Source organism: Plectropomus leopardus, chromosome 12, assembly GCF_026936395.1.
Source record: "Plectropomus leopardus strain MGB_pleo_1.0 chromosome 12, ASM2693639v1, whole genome shotgun sequence".
NCBI lineage: Eukaryota > Metazoa > Chordata > Actinopteri > Perciformes > Serranidae > Plectropomus > Plectropomus leopardus.
This window is the reverse complement of record NC_142187.1, coordinates 4,574,313-4,594,096: the sequence shown is the minus strand read 5'-3', so window position 1 is coordinate 4,594,096 and position 19,784 is coordinate 4,574,313. Positions and strand designations below refer to the sequence as shown.

The 19,784-nt window shown below is 41.8% G+C and overlaps 1 protein-coding gene across 2 annotated transcripts in view; it reads left to right on the top strand.

Annotated features, from left to right (window-relative positions):
* chd7 (chromodomain helicase DNA binding protein 7) overlaps positions 1-19,784 on the top strand; it is a 95,520-nt gene that overhangs the window by 34,184 nt on the left and 41,552 nt on the right. For both annotated transcript variants that reach the window (XM_042497549.2, XM_088085018.1), the window contains 6 exons: positions 1,082-1,563; positions 13,275-13,419; positions 15,753-15,878; positions 16,144-16,209; positions 17,924-17,979; positions 19,078-19,192. In XM_042497549.2, the coding sequence (XP_042353483.2) occupies positions 1,082-1,563; positions 13,275-13,419; positions 15,753-15,878; positions 16,144-16,209; positions 17,924-17,979; positions 19,078-19,192 (990 nt within the window). The remainder of the gene's footprint in view (positions 1-1,081; positions 1,564-13,274; positions 13,420-15,752; positions 15,879-16,143; positions 16,210-17,923; positions 17,980-19,077; positions 19,193-19,784) is intronic.

Below are 19,784 nucleotides of genomic sequence, written 5' to 3'. Positions count from 1 at the left end.
AAAAATGTAGGGCTGCAAATAATGATTATTTTAATTGTTAAATCCTTGAACATTTCTACATTAATCATTTAGGAAACCGTGTGTCAAATTTGGGGGGATTTAGTGGCATCTAGTGGTGAGGATGGTAGATTGCAGCCAGCTGAAACTTCTCCCGCTTCCCTCACTTTTCATTGATGAGGAGGTTTTTACCAGTAGCCACATTTTTTGCAGTGGTCTCTTCCTCTCCAAAACAAAAGGAACCAGTGATTTTCTCCGCTAGAAACACTAAATAAAGTAGTTTAACCTTTAAATCTTTAAATCTGTATTTTTCCAATTCACTCATCGTGGAGGGTTTGTGTCTTGGGTTGACCATGGCAAAAACTCAAATGGCCCTGTTAAGACCTGAAGACCTGTTTAGAGCCAGTGTTTGGTTTGTCCATTCTGGGTTACTGTAAAAAAATGATAGTGCAACATGGCATTCATAGACACGCACATCATCCATAGACAAGGAGCTGTTCTCTATTTAGATAGAAACAGCTCCTTCTAAGGTGACAATAACACAATGATTATTATTTTCAGGTGATTATAAACTAAGGAAATACATATCTGTTATAGTATATTTAAGACATCCCTCCTAAATCCTACACACTGGTCTTTAAATCCATGAAAAGTCATAGAATTGGTTCAAAATCCCTAAAACAACTTCCCAGAGCCCAAGTTGAAACTAAACTAACTCGTTTGATCCGGCCAAAAGTCAAGAGCCCAAAGATGTTTATTTATAATAATATAGACAGCAAAACACATCTGAGAAGCTGGTTGTTGGATGCTGAATGACAGCTGCTGATTCGCTGACAGCCCTATATATCTTATTTCTAAAACATCATCCTAGCACTAGAAATATAAAAACAAAACATCTGTTTTCATGCTTTTGGCCACAAATCTTTTGAAAAGTGCCATTGCTGAAATCCATGTGACTCCTGTTTATTTGTGGGGAAGATGGCTTTGCTTAGTCTGTTTGAATTTTATTGTCTTTATTTTTTTTTTTTTAAATTTGAAGTTGCTGAAAAACTCAAATTAACTGTCTTTCTCTTTCACCTCCCAGCATTCCCCCAGTGACCCATCAGGCGACACCTCAATGATGGTTCCTGACAGGCCGACAGTCGGCGCCGGAGCCCCCGGCCAGCCTATCAGCACAGAGCAGCCCAGCGACCAGGAGACCAAGCCAAAAAAGAAGAGGAAGAAGAAAGCTAAAATAGTGGATGCGGAGGAAGAAGAGGGAGGGAAAAAGGCAGCAAGAGATGGAGCCGGAGGAGAGGAAAGCGTCAAGTCAGAGTTTCCGGGAACAGGAAGTGATGCGGGTGAACAGGTTACTGGCACAGGAACTGTAGAGGGAAGTTCACCACTGGTGGAGGAGAAGAAAAAGAGGAAAAAGAAACCAAAGGAGAAGGCAGAGGGCAAGGAGGCCAAGGAGCCCAAGACCCCGAAGACGCCCAAAACACCCAAGACCCCCAAAGAGCCCAAGGAGCCCAAGGAGAAGAAACCCAAGAGCTCCACGCCCAAAAGCAAGACCCCCAAGAAAACCAGGTAGGAGCAGCTTTACTGCCGTTACTTTGTGTGCGGGGTTGTGGTTGTTTCCATCATACAGTGTTAAAAGCTGGCTGAACGTGTACGCTACCAGGTGAGATGAGGAATGTGATCAGGATTTGCTGCCCAGAGTTCAGAAAGGCCTTAAAATAGTTCATGATTGGCTCCATGCTCTGCAAAATGAAGTGTGATGGGCAGCTCAGGTTGGAGCAAGTGGATAGTAACAGCAGTATACTACTTACTGCAATGCATTATGGTCTGTTCCAACAGACAGACACGGTTTTTTGGGTAATCAGCAAACGTAGGCACACCTGTAGGAATTGTCTGCATCAACTTTCAAAGCTTAATTTACTTCCATTTCTGCAGAACATCTTTACGATATTAACCCTTTACTTGTTCCCTAAAAAGGCCTTTTTATAACTCAGAAATTGACATTATTTTACAGTTTCACCTCTGGCAGGTTCTTCACTTGAGATGAGCTGCTGAAATTAAAGTAAAAAATGGAAAATTTGAGGTGCGAACTAACTTTTAACCTGTTTGTTTATACTCAACGTCACTGTCGTTGTATATTTAAAAGAAATTTTACATATTACCAAGTGTGGCAAGAACTAGTGAGACTGCGTACACATAAACACAAGCATGTACACAAAGAGCGACACACACTAGAGCCATCACTCATGTGACCAACCAGGGGGAACTGAAGGGGTCACAACCTCTGAGCTGTGAATCACCCGAGTGTGTGTGTGTGTGTGTATGTGTTAGAGTTAGTGATCACGGGGCTAAGTGAAGCGTGGGGCATGGACTGCTAGACAGACAGATCTGCGGATCAATCACATTTCCTTCTGTAGATGGTGATAAACGGGGTTAAAGCTGCTGTCAGCTCAGTTTTCCTGTTCAGGTGGAAAGAGGCATTATTCCCCTTCTTACTTAGGCTACAATTAGGCGAGAATGGCCCTATGAAAAATTGAAAAGTCTTTCTTTTGCGTTTAAAAAAAAACAAAACACATTCATATGATAACACTGAAAACGATCCTCGTGTACACAGATCCACAAACACAACTGAAAAAGCTGTAGCGTGCCTGTCAGGCCTGTAGCTGGCGATGTGACTTGGACAAGAGCGGTTATGACGTCACCGTTCTCACATGATCCACGAATTACCAGTTTACACACGGACAGAAGCGGTGGCGTTTTCAAAAAATGACACAGTTGTCTTGTGAACAAAAGGCCAAACTGCAACAAAAGGTAGACCTTTCATTCAAGAACCGTCGCTGTGTAAACAGCCACATAGTCAGCGTTCATTTTAAGATGTAGAAAGTCAAAATAAATAGACTATATGAAGCTACTGGGTACAATCTGTCCCCTTTGATGGTGATTTTTCTATATATTTTTTTCTCTCTGAGTTTACTAAGTGTTGTTTGTTGAACAGTAATTGACGGACAATCTTTTTTTTTTTTTATTTCTCCATGTATGTTTTGAGAAAGGGGCAGGTGAAATAAGATTTTTTTTCTTCTCCCTGCTGCTCTTCGGTCACAGAATGTGCATTAGAGTGTTTTCAGATCTAAACGTGATTGTTGAGCATTTAGATGACGAGAACAAATAAAAATGAACTGAAACATACAGAACGGCGAGGCGACAGAACGGTGTGATTTTCCTGCCTTCAACAGGCAGTGTAATTTCAACTAAACAGCAGACAAGTGAGCAACAGTGATGATGTGTTTGTAATAGATTTTGGAAAACAATGGCACTCAATGGCACAGAGGAATAAGATGTATCAGGCTTTGTTTTAGTCACATTGTTTATTTTAGTCTTTTTGGGGGATTTGTTGATGACAAGAAAAATCCAGATTATTGCCAGTTTTATCCTTTCAAATACTGGCGTGTGTTACACTCTTTCTTCACATAGTTACTTTACCATACCAAGCACGTGAGCGTGCGAGGAGCATGATGGGTTGAATTTAAACCTCCTGGGCAGATATAGATTAGGCCCACTGAACTTCAGCACACTTCAGCTCTGGTTCACTTTGTTTATTCAGAGCTCTCCGCTTCTTATCACTCCTTTCTCTCACTCTTCCTCTCTGGCTTTATTGCGTCTTTATTTTCACTTTTTTTGAGATTTTCTTTAACTTGCAGTGTGCTTGTGATGCGGATGCTCTCTGTCAGATCAGAGGGAGGGATGGAGGGCGGCGAGGAGAAGAGAGCTGAGAGCGTTTGTGTGTGAGAGTCAGATGTGGTTTCATTGAGAAGGTGGAAACTTGATCGGACTGAGGAATGTGTCAGGCAGCCCCCATCTCTCTGTTTTGCTCTCTCTCTCTCTCTCTACACCCCCCCACCCCCTCCCCCGTCCCCTTTTCCTCTCGGCCCCTTTTATCCCGAGGAAGAGGGAGGGCCAAAGCAGCAGGCAGGGGTCAGCACTGGGGGAGGTGTGTGTGTGTGTGTGTGTGTGTGTGTGTGTATGCATGCATCGCCCACTGGAAAAGAGTCAGGGGCGGGGAATGGAGGGGTGGGGGGGGCCTGGTGTGAGTGTGTGTGAAGCAGTGAGGGGACAGGCGTTTTGTGTGTGTGTGTGTTGGGGGAGGGGTCGCTGGTAATCTTTGTGGCAGAAAATGGCGTCTAATTATAATGAAGGCCATGCCGCTGACCACTCCACAGCCACGGCCGTGAGTGTGTGCGTGCATGAGGGCAGAGGAAGTGTGGGGGATGGGGGAGTGCGTTCCCAGCCCCTCGTGTGAGTGTGTGTTGGTAAACTCGCTCTTATCTGTTGTCAGGCTTTCCTCCATCTTGAGTGGCGGCCTGGAGCTCCCAGGTTAATTTAGCATAATAATGGCTGCCGGCCATTCACTGCTACTCTAAAATGGTGGACCACTGCAATCACCCAACTATCCTCTCTTTTATTCTTTCTCCCTCTTTCCCCTCCCTCCAGTCCCACCTCTTCCTGCTGGAGAGGAGTTTATCCTTTCATCTTTTCCTCTCCACCGCCCTCCCTATCCTCCCTTGTCCTCTCGGTCTGTCTGTCTAAATCATGCTGAGGGTTGGAGAGCGAGGTGAATCTCTCCTCTGATGTCCCATTCTGTCCTCAGCACATTAAGTTTCTATATTTTTCAATGAACAGAGTTCGTACGGTTGTGAAAAACCAAGAAAAGTCATGGAATTTGAACATAGCATTTTCCAGGCCTGGAGAAGTTTTGGAGAATTCAATATACCCTGAAAGTTTTGAAAAAGTCATGGAATTTTGTTCCAGAAACATATTAATTTAATTTAATTTTATTTCTTCTTAAACCACGTTTAGGAAAAATGACAAGAAATCTATCTTGTACCTTGTATGTGTTCAAGGACTGTTGGAAATGTAAAAATCCAATGATTATATCTTTTTTTAAAAAAAAATGTTTTTAAACAATTACTGTCTGTGATTAAGAGAGTACTTTTAGGTGATTTTTAATGAAAACATGTATGTTTTATTTAGAAGTCACACAAAAAACCCTACATTTACAAACCCTACATTTATTAAAGTAAAAATAGAAGTTTTTTTACTTAAAAATTGCCACAAATTTTAAAAAGGGCCAATTTAAAAGAAGACATGCCTATTGGTGTTTTTTTTAAAACTAGGAGTCAAATTACAGCAATTTAAAGTTGTATGCCCCTCCCCTCAAGCCATAATAAAAATCAAAAAATTACCTCCCTGTTGCTAAAACATTTTCTTAGTTGTATCTAAATATTATTATTATTATTATTATTTTTAAATAATGTATTTTTTTAAAAAGCTGTCACAAAGTAATGAAAAGAACCAATAAGGAGTGTCAGTGGTCATTTCAGAGAATGTACGGTGTGAATGAACTCTGAATGGAGTTTAGCATTAAATTGAATCTCTTTTTAAATCGTGGTTCATCCCCCATAGGAAAGTTTCTTGACAGCTGTTACTTTTTTCCTTATCTGACTTAATGGACTACATGCTTGATTGTAAATGTGTTAAAGCTCGAAAGGGAACTTTTCACTTGTTTAGGAGAAAATCCTGCCCCTGACCATTAGCACATATGTTCCATTGCATTTTTTGGGGGATTTGTGTGAGATTTCCATTAGTGGGTGGAGGAATAAGCCCCAAAACTCCAGAGTTTTTTATGTGGCCAACACCACGCTACGATAGGTTTTTTTTTCTGTTCAGTGTATTTGCATCTAGAGCAGACTGAAGCCTGAACTTCACTGCTGAATGCAGAGTCTTGGACTATATTGTGAACAATTTGAGCACAGGCTGTTCTTCAGGTTTCACTTCCTTTTTTATTTGCAGATTTGTGGCATTGTTACCAGTCATGTCTTAATTGCAAGGCACTTTCAGAATAAGTCATGTTGCATGCCAGTTGTTTGCCACTTTTATAGAATTTGAATTTGTTGGATTTTTTTTTTTTTTTTGCCTATACATCCACATGTTCAACAGGGTCACATTTTAAGTACTATAACTGCAGTACTAAAACTAAATCTAAGGGAATAAATAATTTTTATAAATCATCACCCCTGTTGTTTTACCTTTTCTGATTTACATTTGAGATCCGTTTTTACAGATTTGGCCACCATTTTAAGAGATTTGGTTCCATCATTCTTTGGAAGATGTTAACACAATATGTTGTCATGAACACAGACTCAAATCTGATCTGGCCCCTTTTTGGCCTACATCTCTTAACATATTGATAAATCCTTACCTGGAGAAGTCATGCTGCATTAGGTAGCAGTTTATGTTGACACTGATTTTGATGGTTGAGGCAGTTTTGTTGAGGAAGTTCAAAAGTGTATTTATATAGATTTTTTTCAAAGCTGATCTTGGATTTATATTTGTGATAGGCACTGGGTGGATACAGTCCCTTCAGGATATTGCAATGTTGTGTTCGCAACAGTTAACGCAAATTCAGTGATTCCCCATGAATCCTCTGCAACCTTGCAATTCTGTCAGATCACCACAACTTAACTGCAAAATTGGAGATCTGTGCGCAGCGTATGGATCCACTCAGCCCCTCTCTCTTTCTGTTTATCCTGAGACTACAGCTGCGGGAGTGCAAGAGTCACACACATGCAACAAACCTCAAAAACAGCCAGTGAATTTCCGATTGGCTCTGCTATATCATAGGAAAGAGTTTGATTCACTGGTTCCAGTAGGGCATGTCTTGCCTAAGTTGTGACTCTAGGAAAAATTGTTTTGGTAGGTTCAAAGAGTTTAACAAGCCTTAAGTGACATTCAGAGTATTTCCATAGTTCAGAGTCTGATTTAGGTTGCTTGTATGCGGCTCTCAACATGGAGGCAGATGAGCTGACGGCAGCAGCTAATGATGCTAACAGCGCTAAGTGCAGAGTGGTGGTGAATAGCTAGCCAACCGGACCGGTTACCATAACAAACGACAGAAAAGATCAGATTACAACACACACAGGAGGTGTGACGTCATTGTCTGCTCACCCATATATTAACAACAAACTGTTTTTTGCTGCTTCATTAAGGCTCTGAATGTTGCATAAAGCATCCTAAAAATATGCCTTATCATCAGTGGCAACAATAGTTTGCAAAGACCAACTTGATCTGAATAAAAACACCTCGGATGCATTCAGCAGTATTAGTTTCAGCTGTCTAGGAAGCTCTGTGTGTGTGTGCGTTACTTAGCGAATCATGTGGTTTACTCGTCCAGTCAGCTCACTGGCTCACTTCTCTCCTTTGACCTTGCTTTCTCTCTCCATCCCTCTTTTCCTTCGCTCTCTCACTCGCACTCCTTCTCTGTCTACCTCTCTCAGAGGAAGTACGTCTATAAATAACCTTGCTCTCAGCTGCCACACCCTTCACTCTGTGTGTGTGTTTCTGTGTGTGTGCGTAGGGGTGATTTGTTTGCAGTACACACAAACAAGTCAGACATGCATGCAGGCACTTTGCGTTGTACGCGTCTGCAGACGTGTGTGCAAATACAGCACTTTTTGAACACAGAAGTATATGTTGTGTGTGTGTATGTGTTGCCTTCTGGCCACTGGTGTTGGTTTTTATTGCCATGGGTCGAGTGTGTGCTCGGGGGGTTCAGTGGGATGACTCATCACGGCAGCAGGTGTCCCTTATACTCCACCCTTCCCCCATCCTTGTTTTTTGTCTTCCTCTTCACTTCTTTTCCTTTCCCTCCCCATATTTTACTCTGCTTCCTGTCTTTACTTTATCCGCTCTCCCTCGATCTGAAAGCAGCATCTCAACTCCCCTCACACACTTACACACACACACACAGCGCACCACAGCTGGCCAACATGTGTGAGTGCCGGGCTGTAATGGTGCGTTCCATTTACACTGAGAAGTCGGAATTTCCAAGTTCAACTGGATCTCAACTGGAATGCCCCCTGAAGTCGGATTTACGACTCAGAAAGTCGGTAATCCAACTTCAGGAGGAAGCAACCTTAAAATTGAAGATGGCTGCTCCAAACATTAAGAGCAGTGGAGGCTGTAGTAATATACTGGGTTTTTTTTTTGCACTTATGTCTTATTTGTGTGCTTAGTAAAACAGTCGTACACTCAGTTCTGTCCAGCGTTATTTGTGGACATGTTTTGTTTTTTGGTTTTTTTCTACAGTGTAACGGGTTGTTATCAACAGATATTGCTAACAATGGCTGACTTGCCTTGTAAAAGACATCTTAATTTCAGGCTTGCACCCGAAATCGGTTTTCGGGTGTGATGCCATACCCCGCTCTGATGGCTGTGGGAAATGCAACCCAAAAAAACAAGCCTATGATAATACAGCAGAATGAATTAGAGACATTGAGAGAGCAGGCGTTTACACTTGGACAAGACCGATGTATCAGTCTTTCAACTATTCTCAGACACAATTGAAATCAGTCACCAGATTGTTCACTTGGGGCCAATGGAAACAAGTTATGAGCATTGACAATGACATCGTCACCCTTTGACTTGACATAAAGAACATGTTAGTTAAGGTCATTTGTAGGTGTGGGCGGGATTTTGATATTATTCCAGGGGTATCGGAAATCTTGAAGGTATGTTTTTTTAATATCGTCATAAATACAGGTACTCCTCTGTAAAACTCATTGTATGTAGTGCACAGCGTGCAACACCAGAGCTCAGTCTCCAGTCTCTACTGGTGGAACAGGCAACTGAGCTGAAAGAGACAGCGGTGGAGGGAGAAATTACAGGACTGTAAATAGCTGGTGGCCAGCAGGCAGAGAGAGGGACCGTGTGGAATAACAGCTTGTCTTTTTTACATCACCTGAGTTTTTACCACATATGAAAAAAGGCATATTTATTCTCTGATTTTGGTGGAAAAATGCTGTAAAGCTCTGTAAAGCTGAGAGGAGCGGCAGTTTCAGGTGATTTGAGTGACCCCTTTCTCATTGTCTCATGTTTTACATTTGATGCATTATGATGACATTATTGATTACAACCACTTTGAAGTGATACCGCATCAAAAACATTATGAGTAACAAACTCTTGTCCACCCTTGGTTACTTCCAGGCATAGTTTTAAGCCTTACAGTGACTATGATCAATTTGAATTTGTGTTACTATATGTTACAAGTTTTAAAACAGTGGAAAAAGAAAGCCACTGAACTTCTTGCTCGTCCATATTCTTCTTATCCATGTTCCACGCACCCACATTTTGGGCGAAACGTGGATATACCTGCTCCTTTTGTCAGGAAGAAACATGGAAGCAGTGCTTTCCGCTTTGACAATATTTTGGCATAAAGCAGTGAACTTTTTTTGAGTTAATTGTGGTACAAATTGATTCATTTAAACAGACAAAGCATTTCTGGGAGACTAAACTAGAGAGAAGTTTAAATTAAAGATTTTTGGGGATGAGAGTTGTAAAGCAGGAGAGGGCGAGGACTGAAAAGATAGACAGTGCAGGAAGAGTTAAGGGAGTGACGAAGGGATCGAGGAGCGAAGCAAGGCCACGAAGACGCGAGGAGGAAGAGAGGGGAGAAGGCAGCCAAGTGGAGAAGTGTGTGTGCGTGCATGCGTGCGTGTATGTGTGTGGCCAGATGGCTCCAGCGTGTGGCGACCAGCCAGAGGAACAGGTGCAGGTCACATGACCAGCCGTTACCACGGAGATGGTGATTGCTTTTGGCGTGAGGATGAAAGGAGAAGGGCCCCAGGGACAGAGGGGGCGAGAGACAGGGAGCGAGAGAGAGAGGGAAGGAGAGAGGCACAGAGCAGGCGAGAGCGGGCGAGCGACATAGACACAGAGCAGGCGAGAGAGGGATCCAGGCATACAGTACTGCAAAGGGCAACATGGGAGCACAGGCAACACACACGCTCAGACTGTGAAAGACACAGCACACACACTCATGGACATTTTGTACATTCTGTTTTAGAGTAAGTTAGAGTAGCAGATTTTTATCTCCTTGTGTTCTAAAAGTGTAACTGTGCTAGCATTTTTTTAAAAATCAACAATTTGTCAGCTGAAGAGTACGGTTGAGTTGGGATATCTTGTTCCATTGTGGATCCGGTTCCAGGTTTGCAAAATAGCCATGTTCGCAAAGCTGCACTACTAACAAATCTGTTATGAAACCATTTATCTCTCCTTGCTAGCAAAGGGCGGTGTAGAAAACACTCAGGTGGCAGGCTTCTCCTCTTCTATCCGGCAATGACCATCATTTTGGCCTTTTAAAGTGGCAAACCTCACCATCAGATTACAGCTTATCATTGTATATTCCGCCAGTAACTCTCCTGGAAACCCCAGGCCATGTTCAAATTCAATGTACTTTAATGTACATCCTGCCAGCCAGGATTTGATTTCCAAAAAAATTTCTGTGACATTAAACACTCTAATGTAACACCACTCATGATTGACAGGACATAACTTAAGGTTGCTGCATCTGTAACCGCGTGGAAAAACACGAGGTGGGGCGCTGGGTGCTACTCTTGTGTCCACTCTGTGCCAGTTTTCCTTAACGATGGCAGGTGGCGTCTGAGGTTGTTCAGCGACCAAAACTAGCACTGTATCACAGCCCTCTTACCAGAAATCCTGAGTACAGAGCTAATCTTCATCCAGGTGTTTAGTTTGTATTTGGCCTAAAATATAATCTGTGGATGAAAAGCATTTAAATGATCAATTTCTCCTCCATATTTATCAGAAATTTATATTTATATACGGAAGAAAGGAAAGCTATCTGTTGGCTGTTGTTCCTGGTTGTTTCCCATCACATGACATGTGGTGCATGCTGCTGCGTTCCAAAAGTTGAACTGTGTCTGTCTCCGAGCACAGCTGTTACACCCAAACCACCAGGAGATGCGTCAGGCTCTGATGCAAATTTTACATAGTCGCCAAAAATGGAATTATGCCGTCCAGGTCCATCACGTGACGCCCACTCGCCCACACTTTTCACAAGACTTTTCCCCCGTTGACTTACACAGGGAAAGAGACATCTGTAAATCAGTGGATAATTTTTTGAGAGTGTCAAAACCCCTGCAAAACAACTAATTTCACTTTCAAGATTTAAGCCATCCAATTTGATAACATTTGGAAAGTGTAAAAGAGCCGCAAGATTAAATTTTTTTAGACCGCCATTCAAGCTATCAAAGCTCTATACTGGAAGTCATTCCCTCCTCCAGCAGAAGTTACCTGCTCAGGCACTGCGCCCAGCTTCCTTAAGTCTTAAAGGCCTGTAGATCCATAGGTTTTTTTTTTTTTTTTTGCTTCATGCATCAATGAACAGCTCTCATAGGAATGAACAGGGCCCCGCCTCTATGGCTGTATCCAGACTTTTTTTATACATCCACGGTTGCACTCTGTAGCCTGGCCTGGAAACAGAATAGTGTGGATGTGTCCTCAGATATACCATGTGATTAAAAGGTGAAAATGGAACTGTCATTGTTTTTTTGCAGTTTGCAAGGCAAGTGAAGTGGTTGTTGGACAGACAGCAGTGTAAGAACTATATATTTAATATCTTTTACTTTTAAATGAACATAAAATACAAAATAATACACCAGTGGATAACCCATGGCAATCCAAAATGTGGTTTCAGGACCTCATATCCAGAGTGGGCCGAGAACACGGCAGAGACAAAAGCACAAGCTGTCACAATGGTTACATGTCATGGGAGGTCGTGTTTAGTTCCTGCTGTGTAATACGGCTACTCGTGTGATTGCTGATCGATGTGGATATTTACTGTCTAACAAGACCTATCAGAGTGGTGTATCTAGTCTAGTCAAACCATCAACCTTGTCACATAAAAGCCTCGGGAGTGACAATCTTAAACATAAGTACCTGAAAATATTTAATGTTCATCAGCTAAAAGTGATACTTAACTGATTTTCAGCCAACTTTGTGTCAAAATCAAGTGGGTACTATGTTTAGATAAACTGTGGTAAAGTTCCCTCCATCTAACCAGTGCCTAGATATCCTCCCCTGCAGCGAAACTCCACTGAATACCGCAGCCACTTTCCTCAGTGTGATACATGTTGGATCAACATTACATTCTGCTAATCATCCTACATTAACCCTTTGAAACTTGAGCAAATTGGCTTGGTTTCTTTCAAAAACATGGGAAGAAGGCAGCAAGCAATGAAAAAAGAGATGACCCAAAAATTAACAAGAAATTAGTAAAATGTACCAGAAAATTACCTGAAAATGTATATTTAAATAAAAGAAAGTTCAAAAAACAGGGAAATTAACTAAAAAGTCTCTTTAAAAAAACAAACCCTCATAATTCTGTAATATAATTTTAAATATGGAACTGATCATTTTATATGCAATTTTTTCCCACATTTTTTCCCTTGACATTTTTCCCCAGCTTTTTAAAAATCATATTCAAAATAGACAATTTTTTTGCAGATTGTGGAATATTTCTTACCAGGTTGCTTGTCACCTTTGCCCTCATGTTATTGAAAGAAACTGCATCAGTTTCAAATGTTTAAATACTGTGATGTCCCTCGAACATCAAAGGGTTAAGATTGGAGCTACATGTTTAGTTACTTGAAAGTGCTGAATCTTCAATAGATGTAATAAGTTTGAAAGGGAGTCATATCCCATAAGCAGATTCCATTGTGGATTTGGATGCAAATCTATGCCGTGGGGTCCAGACCCTCATGATGGCGTGGGTACATATCTGTGAGTCGGTCATTGAAGTCAGTATTTAGTAAACTGGCGTGGCAGTCTTCTGTTTGGGAACGGTCATGGCAGTAAGGAAACAGAACTGACAGGCTGTGTGAGAGACAGAAGAGCGCTGCCGAGTGTCCTCTCGCCTTCCTCAGCGGTGTGTGCACACACACTCGCAGATGGAGCCAGCTCCTCTTGCTTTCCATGCCAGAGATTAGAGGAAGCCTGGGGGCCTTTCAACCCCTCCCCCCTCCTCTTTCTTTCTGGGGCCTCTCTCTCTCTCCTCTGTCCCTCTCCCAGTCTGCCTGTCTCTCTCTCACTCCCTTCCCTCTCTGTCTCTCTCTCTCTCTGGGCCCCCCTTTCTCTTCCTCTCTGTGCCTGTATCTCTCTATCTTGCCCCCCCACACCTCCCTCACAGTCTTTCATCATATTAACCCCCTGTGTGCCAGAGCCTGAGGCACACTAATGATTTCTAAATGGGTAAATCAAACATGGCGACCGCCCTGGGACAGAGACACACACACAGGCACACAGACACACAAACATGAATGCCTTGTGGCCTGTAAAAGAGGTATACATTAAGGAATGATCTTTTGTTGTTTTTAGCCACATGTTTTGTTCTTTAGTGAATAAAGTTTTTTTCTGTCTTCCCACAGCAGTAAGAAGGTGGAGTCTGAGGGCGGGACTAGCGCTGCTAAGAAGGATTCCAAGAGGAAGAGAGAGTCGTCAGTCAGCGACGATGTGGAGGTGAAGTCTCCGCCCCCCTCAGCTCCTGAAGATGACGACGATGATGGCGTACAGGTAAGGAGATACATACAAGAAGAGCAGCTTTTAAAGGTTTCAAACTTTGTTTCAACTTTCCAAGCTTCTGAAAAAGTTATGATAGTAAAAAGTATTTAAAGTCGCAGCTCCAGGAAGGAGCTACACTGCAAAAAAAGCAGAAGGCCTTGAAACCTTTGCACATCTCTCAGTGTCCCAGCCTGTAGAGCAGTACTCAACTTACGGCCCAACCACCTGGATCCCAATAGGGTGCCGGGTGGCCCCTCAAACATTTTCTAATTCACAATAAAGTACTTTTAGTATACATAAGGTGCAAGAGTGTTAAAAGTAGCATCAAAACAGAGCTACCTTATCAAAAACGGGCCTGTGGAGGATCCCTGCATCCCCTGACAGAGATCCTAGCAAAGCCCCTTATGTCCAAAAATGCTACAAACGTCCACAAATTATTAAAACATCCACAAATCCTAGAAACATCCTAAAGACTTAGAAACGCCCTGGAATCCTAAAAATGTCATTGAGTACTAGAAATGTGCTGAAAATTCCAGAAATGTATAAAAATCCTTGAATTGTCCTAAAATCTTAGAAATGTCTGAAATTCCTAGAAATGTTCTTAAATTCTAGAAATGTCATTAAATCCTTGAAACATCCTAAAATCCTATAAATGTCCCAGAATCCTAGAAATGACCTGAAATCATAGAAATGTCCTAAACCCTAGAAACATTTTGCAGAAGCGGGCCCAAATTGGGTGTCCCTGCTGTAGAGCTAGAAGGCGTAGAGCCAGTCGGTGTCTGCTGTTTGTGTTGTAAACCAGCCTTGTTGACAGACCAAGCAGACAGGCCCCTTTGCCAAGTTCACATGATGCACTATCAGCAACTTTTCAACTGCTGCACACATTTTTTTCCTTATTTATCTCAAATGCAATTTAATTTTTCTACCTGTTTACTGTTGAATGTGCTCTTCAAAAGAACAACTCCACTGTATCCCTCTTCAAACAGATCAATTTTTAATGTGCAAATGTAATTATGTGGGCCATGTAAACAGAGTAGCATCTGCCTATTAGCTGCATAAAGAGTCAGGGCTCTTTCAAACAGGAGAGTACCTCAGCAGCAGTATGTCCTCTTTAGTCTACTCACTACTGTAGTTCTTTACACATCCTTATTATCTAGCAGCACTTTGAGTCCAACAACTTGGGTGAAGTGAAAATGGACAACACACTGGAGCATATGGAAGGGAATAATGAATAATGAAAATGAAGTCTGTTGGAGGAGGACAGCCAGCTGAATGATAAGCGCACACACAGCCCTGTAGTCTTAGAACAGGGTAATATACTGTGAAGCATTTTGTTTTTGTTGTGTCACTACATATTGATTCATGTATCTTTTGGAGGTGGATTTTCTTTGCTTTACGATTAGTTTTAACCCTTTGAAACCTGAGTAAATTGGTTTGATTTCTCTCAAAAACATGGAAAGAAGGTAATGAGCTTGAGAAAAAATGACACCAAAATTAGCAAGATATCAGTACAAAGTACCCAAAAAATTGCCAGAAAATTATTTTTTTAAAGAAAGTAAAACCAAAAACTAGGTAAAGGCAAAATATTTTTCCCTTGCTTTTTAATGATAATTTTTTAATTTTACAATTTGTGGTACATTTCTTACTAAATTGCTAATCCTTTTTTTCCCCTGTGTTTTTGAAAGAAATTGCAACAATTAGCGTAGGTTTCTGTGGTTTGAATACTTGTGAAAGGCATCTGAAGCAGTACAAGAACAACGATGTTGCTCCAGGTTTCAAACTATTAATGAATTAAAAGGGCATGATGTCACATCATCTAGTTTCTAAGCTAGGAATTTCTCAAAAGCCCCCTTTCCACTGCCCCCCCCCCACTAAAACACCCACTAACATCTGGCTTTGTATGTAATGGGAAAGGTTACAACCTACATTCACACCACATCAAATGATTCTGCAGTTGTCATGGGTGTTTATTGGTTTACTGGTTCCGATCAGCAGTGATGGAAACATGACACCGTTAATTTCAGACCATTAACAGGCAAAACGCAATGACATGCCGTGACAAAATACCATCCGTGTCCGCCCAAGCAGAGCTAAAAATCGTTCCAAACTAGTCTGCATTATAGAAAAAAGTAACCACCGTTAACATAACTGGCCTCCGTGCTGCTGTGACATCTAAAAGTGACATAGAAAAAAATAGGAGTGCACACACACACAAACACACACACACACACACACACACTCACACACAGGCTTACTCTTTTTAACAATTAAAAATTCTACATGCACTAACTTTGGTGGAAAAGGGGAACAAAACTCCAGCTGATGCCATTTCCTCTGTCCAACAGAAGCGTCGCTCCAGCCGTCAAGTGAAGAGGAAGAGGTACACGGAGGATCTGGAGTTCAGGATTTCAGAGGAGGATGACAGCGGAGACGACTCACCAACACCCAAGTCCCCATCGTCACAACAACAGGTACTGCTCCGGTTTCCTTAAGTATGAGTTTAAGGCCAGAGTCCAAAGTAAAAAATCTTGACCGTGTATATAGAAAGAAGCTTTACATTTAAAAGCATCAGATTTTCCGCACCAATCAAACTCAGGTATCCATCACCAAACTATCTCTTGTTTTGGGTCATTGATGGAAATACTGTACCAACCGAATGTCTGTGCAGAAGGTACAGGCAGGTGATATCAAAACCTGCATTAGCTCCAACACTTCACTTGTTCTGTGTATTTCCAGGATGTGGCTGAGGCTGAGGGGCCTGTCGTGGAGAAGATCATGGGCAAACGCATCACCAAGAAACAGGTGAGATACACAGTAACACACACACACACACTCACACACCACAGACACTGACACAACACACAGAGAAACGCACACATGCACACACTGGCCCGAGTCATAGTTTACGTCATCTGATTAGCCGCTCCACAGCTGGCCTAAGCAGATTACACACACACACACACACACACACACACACACACACATACACACAGAGCTCAGACAGCGTGTATTCACTTGGTAAGCGGAGACAAGAGTTCTTGTATTTCAGCATGTGTGCTTGGAGCTGTGTGTGCGCATCTGATTGTGCGTATATGTGTGTCTACTCGGCTTTGTTTTAGACGGCTCATCTAAAGAAAGCTCATTCCCGAGCCAACACACGCACATGTAGTCACCAGCCAACTTTCCTTTGCTAGCCAGCTGCCAACGGGTTACCCCCCCACCTACACACATGCACACACACACACACAAACACACACGCACACACTCACTCTCCATTCAGAGTTGACCTCGGGCTTGGCACACAGCCAAAACCACAATGCTAGCTACGCCAGACGCCAAGCTAGCGTTTCCTCAGGCAGGGTGTGTGTGTGTGTGATTGATGATTCATGGCATTACAGTAGTAGTAGCGTGGTGGAGGGTGTGTGTGTGTGTGTGTGTGTGTGTGTGTGTGTGTGTGTGTGTGTGTGTGTGTGTGTGTGTTACAGTAGTAATGGTGAATGGAAGTGGACGCTGCGCTCGAAAAGAAGCAGTGTTTTGGTATTTCCAGTTCACACACATCATGTATGAATGGAAAACACAAAGACTTGCTTCATCTTTTATTGTTTAATGTTTGTTTTTGTTGTCAGCAACACATTTAGAAAAGTATTTTTGTTTTGACCATTAACCCATGAAACCTGGAGTGACAAAAGTTGTTGTATGCTGCTTTTAGATGCCTCTCACCAATATTTAAAACTATTAACCCAGAGCTTATTGGTGCAGTTTTGTTTTTTGTTTTTTCCAGAATCATGGGAAATAGGCAGCAAGCAACTTGGTTCTGTTTCTGAAATTGCAAGAAATTAGTAGATTTAGAAAATAATTTCTGAAAAGCCAGGGAAAAATGTCCAGGGCAAAACTGAAAAAGCTGGGGAAATACTGTATTTATGCTTATCATAATTACATTTTTAATTTTTGTTACAAAATATTATTATCATTATTTATTTAAATTTAATTAAATGTATTATTATTATTGTTGTTGTTGTTTTTGTTTTGTTATATCTATTTATTTTTATTTTATCATTATTATTTTTTTTAATACAAATTTCAAGTAATTTCCTTGGATTTTTCACTAAATTCTTGATAATTTCTGTGTTGTTTTTTTTCTTGGTTGCTCATTGTCTTTTTCCCATGTTTTTGAAAGAAATCAAGCCAATAAGCTCAGGTTTTATAGGGACTAATCTTTGTCTAGATTTGAAGTTGAATTTGTGCATATTTTATCTACTCTTCTGGCTTCATTCACATTTGGCCTTTATGTTGAATGTCTGAGAGACTGACAAGATATGAATGAAACAATTCTCTCCCTCGCTGTGACGATGTCAAGCAGAGATTGAGTGTTGACTGACAGATCAGTGTGATGGTGTGGTATGCAGGCCCCTCCTGTGCCACTTAACCACATGTTGTATAACAATGACAAACCACTTGTGCTCTTTCACCATACTGCTGCTATATTTGCTGATTATGACTCTTTTTTTCTGTTCAGCTGGAGTCGGGGGAGGAAGTGGAGGTGGAGGAGTTCTACGTCAAGTTCAAGGGCTTGTGAGTAACAGGCCTTTTTTCCATATCTTCCTCTTCAATCTATTAAAGCAGGGCTGTTTTCTTTTTTTAAAACATATTTTTAACACACACACACACACACACACACACACACAGTATGGCATCCATAAGTGTAAAAGGCTCAGTATTATTTGCTTTCTTTGACCACAAGGTGACTCATTCATTTGTGCTGTACATCCACTTGCATCAATAGCACTGAAGTGGTGGTAATACAGTCACATTCTTTCATATTGCTGTATGCATGTGGCATTTTTGTGCAGCTTTTGTCAAAACACTTATTAGTCCCTCTCACACTGCTTGTTCAAGGTGGGAGTGTTGCACTCTTATGCCGCCTCACCATTCTGTCTAAACGGTGCTGCTGCTCATCTTCATTGAATTAGCGGCTATGCTTACAGCTGCTTATTAAATTTCCCACAGTGGGTCGCACTCATAATATGTCGTCAAAACGTCACACCTGTGCTGCCCATAGTCATGTCTTTCCGGCTTTACATTTTACGCAGACCTCTCTACGACACTGTTACTACCTCTGCTCCCGGCTCAAAGGCGAGACCACTCTGTCCTCCCTTTCTGTGATCGGATGTTATATACAGAACAGAGAGACGGCATAACGCTGTGATATTCCCGCCTTGAACAGGCAGTGTAAATGCAGTTATTGTTATTGGTTAGAAAGCGCTGCCAGCTTGTATGTAATGTCACATGAGAGGCAGACATTGTTGTGTTAAACGTCCTGCCAGTCATGCCTCTGTTGCTTCCGGGATGCCGGCATGCTGTCTAACATCACACAATGGAGCCACCTTTGTTTTTCAGTTCTGTGTAAAAATGAAAAAGACAGTATGAAGAAGGGATTTCAGAGTTGCACTATAGTGCAATCTTTGTATAAAAGGGCTTTTGACTCAGCTGGCACAGTGTCCTTCCAGACTCATTCAGACATCATTGCAGTGTGGACAGCAGAAAATGCAAATGAGATTTAAGCCGCATGCACAAATTTGACCACACAGCTTGCAGATAAGTGTGCAACATGCTCTCCTGTATTTTCTGGCCCTCATTGATATGAATCACGTTGTGTCTCTTGTGTCGCAGTTCATACCTCCACTGTCGTTGGGCAGACCTGGAGGAGCTGGAGAAGGACAAGAGAATACACCAGAAGGTCAAGAGGTTCAGGGCCAAGCAACAGCTCAACAACTTCATAACAGAGGTAAGACCTGCACTCTACACTACAAGTGAGTAGTTTATAAATTACCAGTACCCTTGAGGAGATACAGATAGAGTTCTTCATTTGATACTTTGAACGTGGGCAATAGTGTACCCAAAACGTTTTGAAGCCATCTCAGCATGCTGAACTGCCAGCTCTTGTCAAATATGCCACGTTTGACTTCACCACAGACTGTTTCAGATGTAGCTATTGCTGCGAGAGTGTGAGCTCCATGCCAGGGACAGAAAATTTTCCCCCAACTCACAGTAGGCCGGTTTCCACTGCAGGTTTGTCTAAAACTTAAGCAGTATTTTCAAAATGTCAATAAAAAACAGTTGCGAGATGACTGTGTTTCCAATGAGTGATGTTATGCAAACCTGAAATACCACCTCCTGCGAGCGTTAAAACTTTTTTTTGCGATTAAGAGTCTTTTTTTTATTTTAATTGATGTGCGTGCTGCTGTCCTCCAAAAGTTGAATTCTTTTTACCCCAGGGCACAACTGTCACACCCTGAAAAATAGGTGCTCCGGAGCACGTCAGAACAACATTGATTCAGCTTATGAACATGCCTGTGTGCATCTCCTTTAAAAACAAT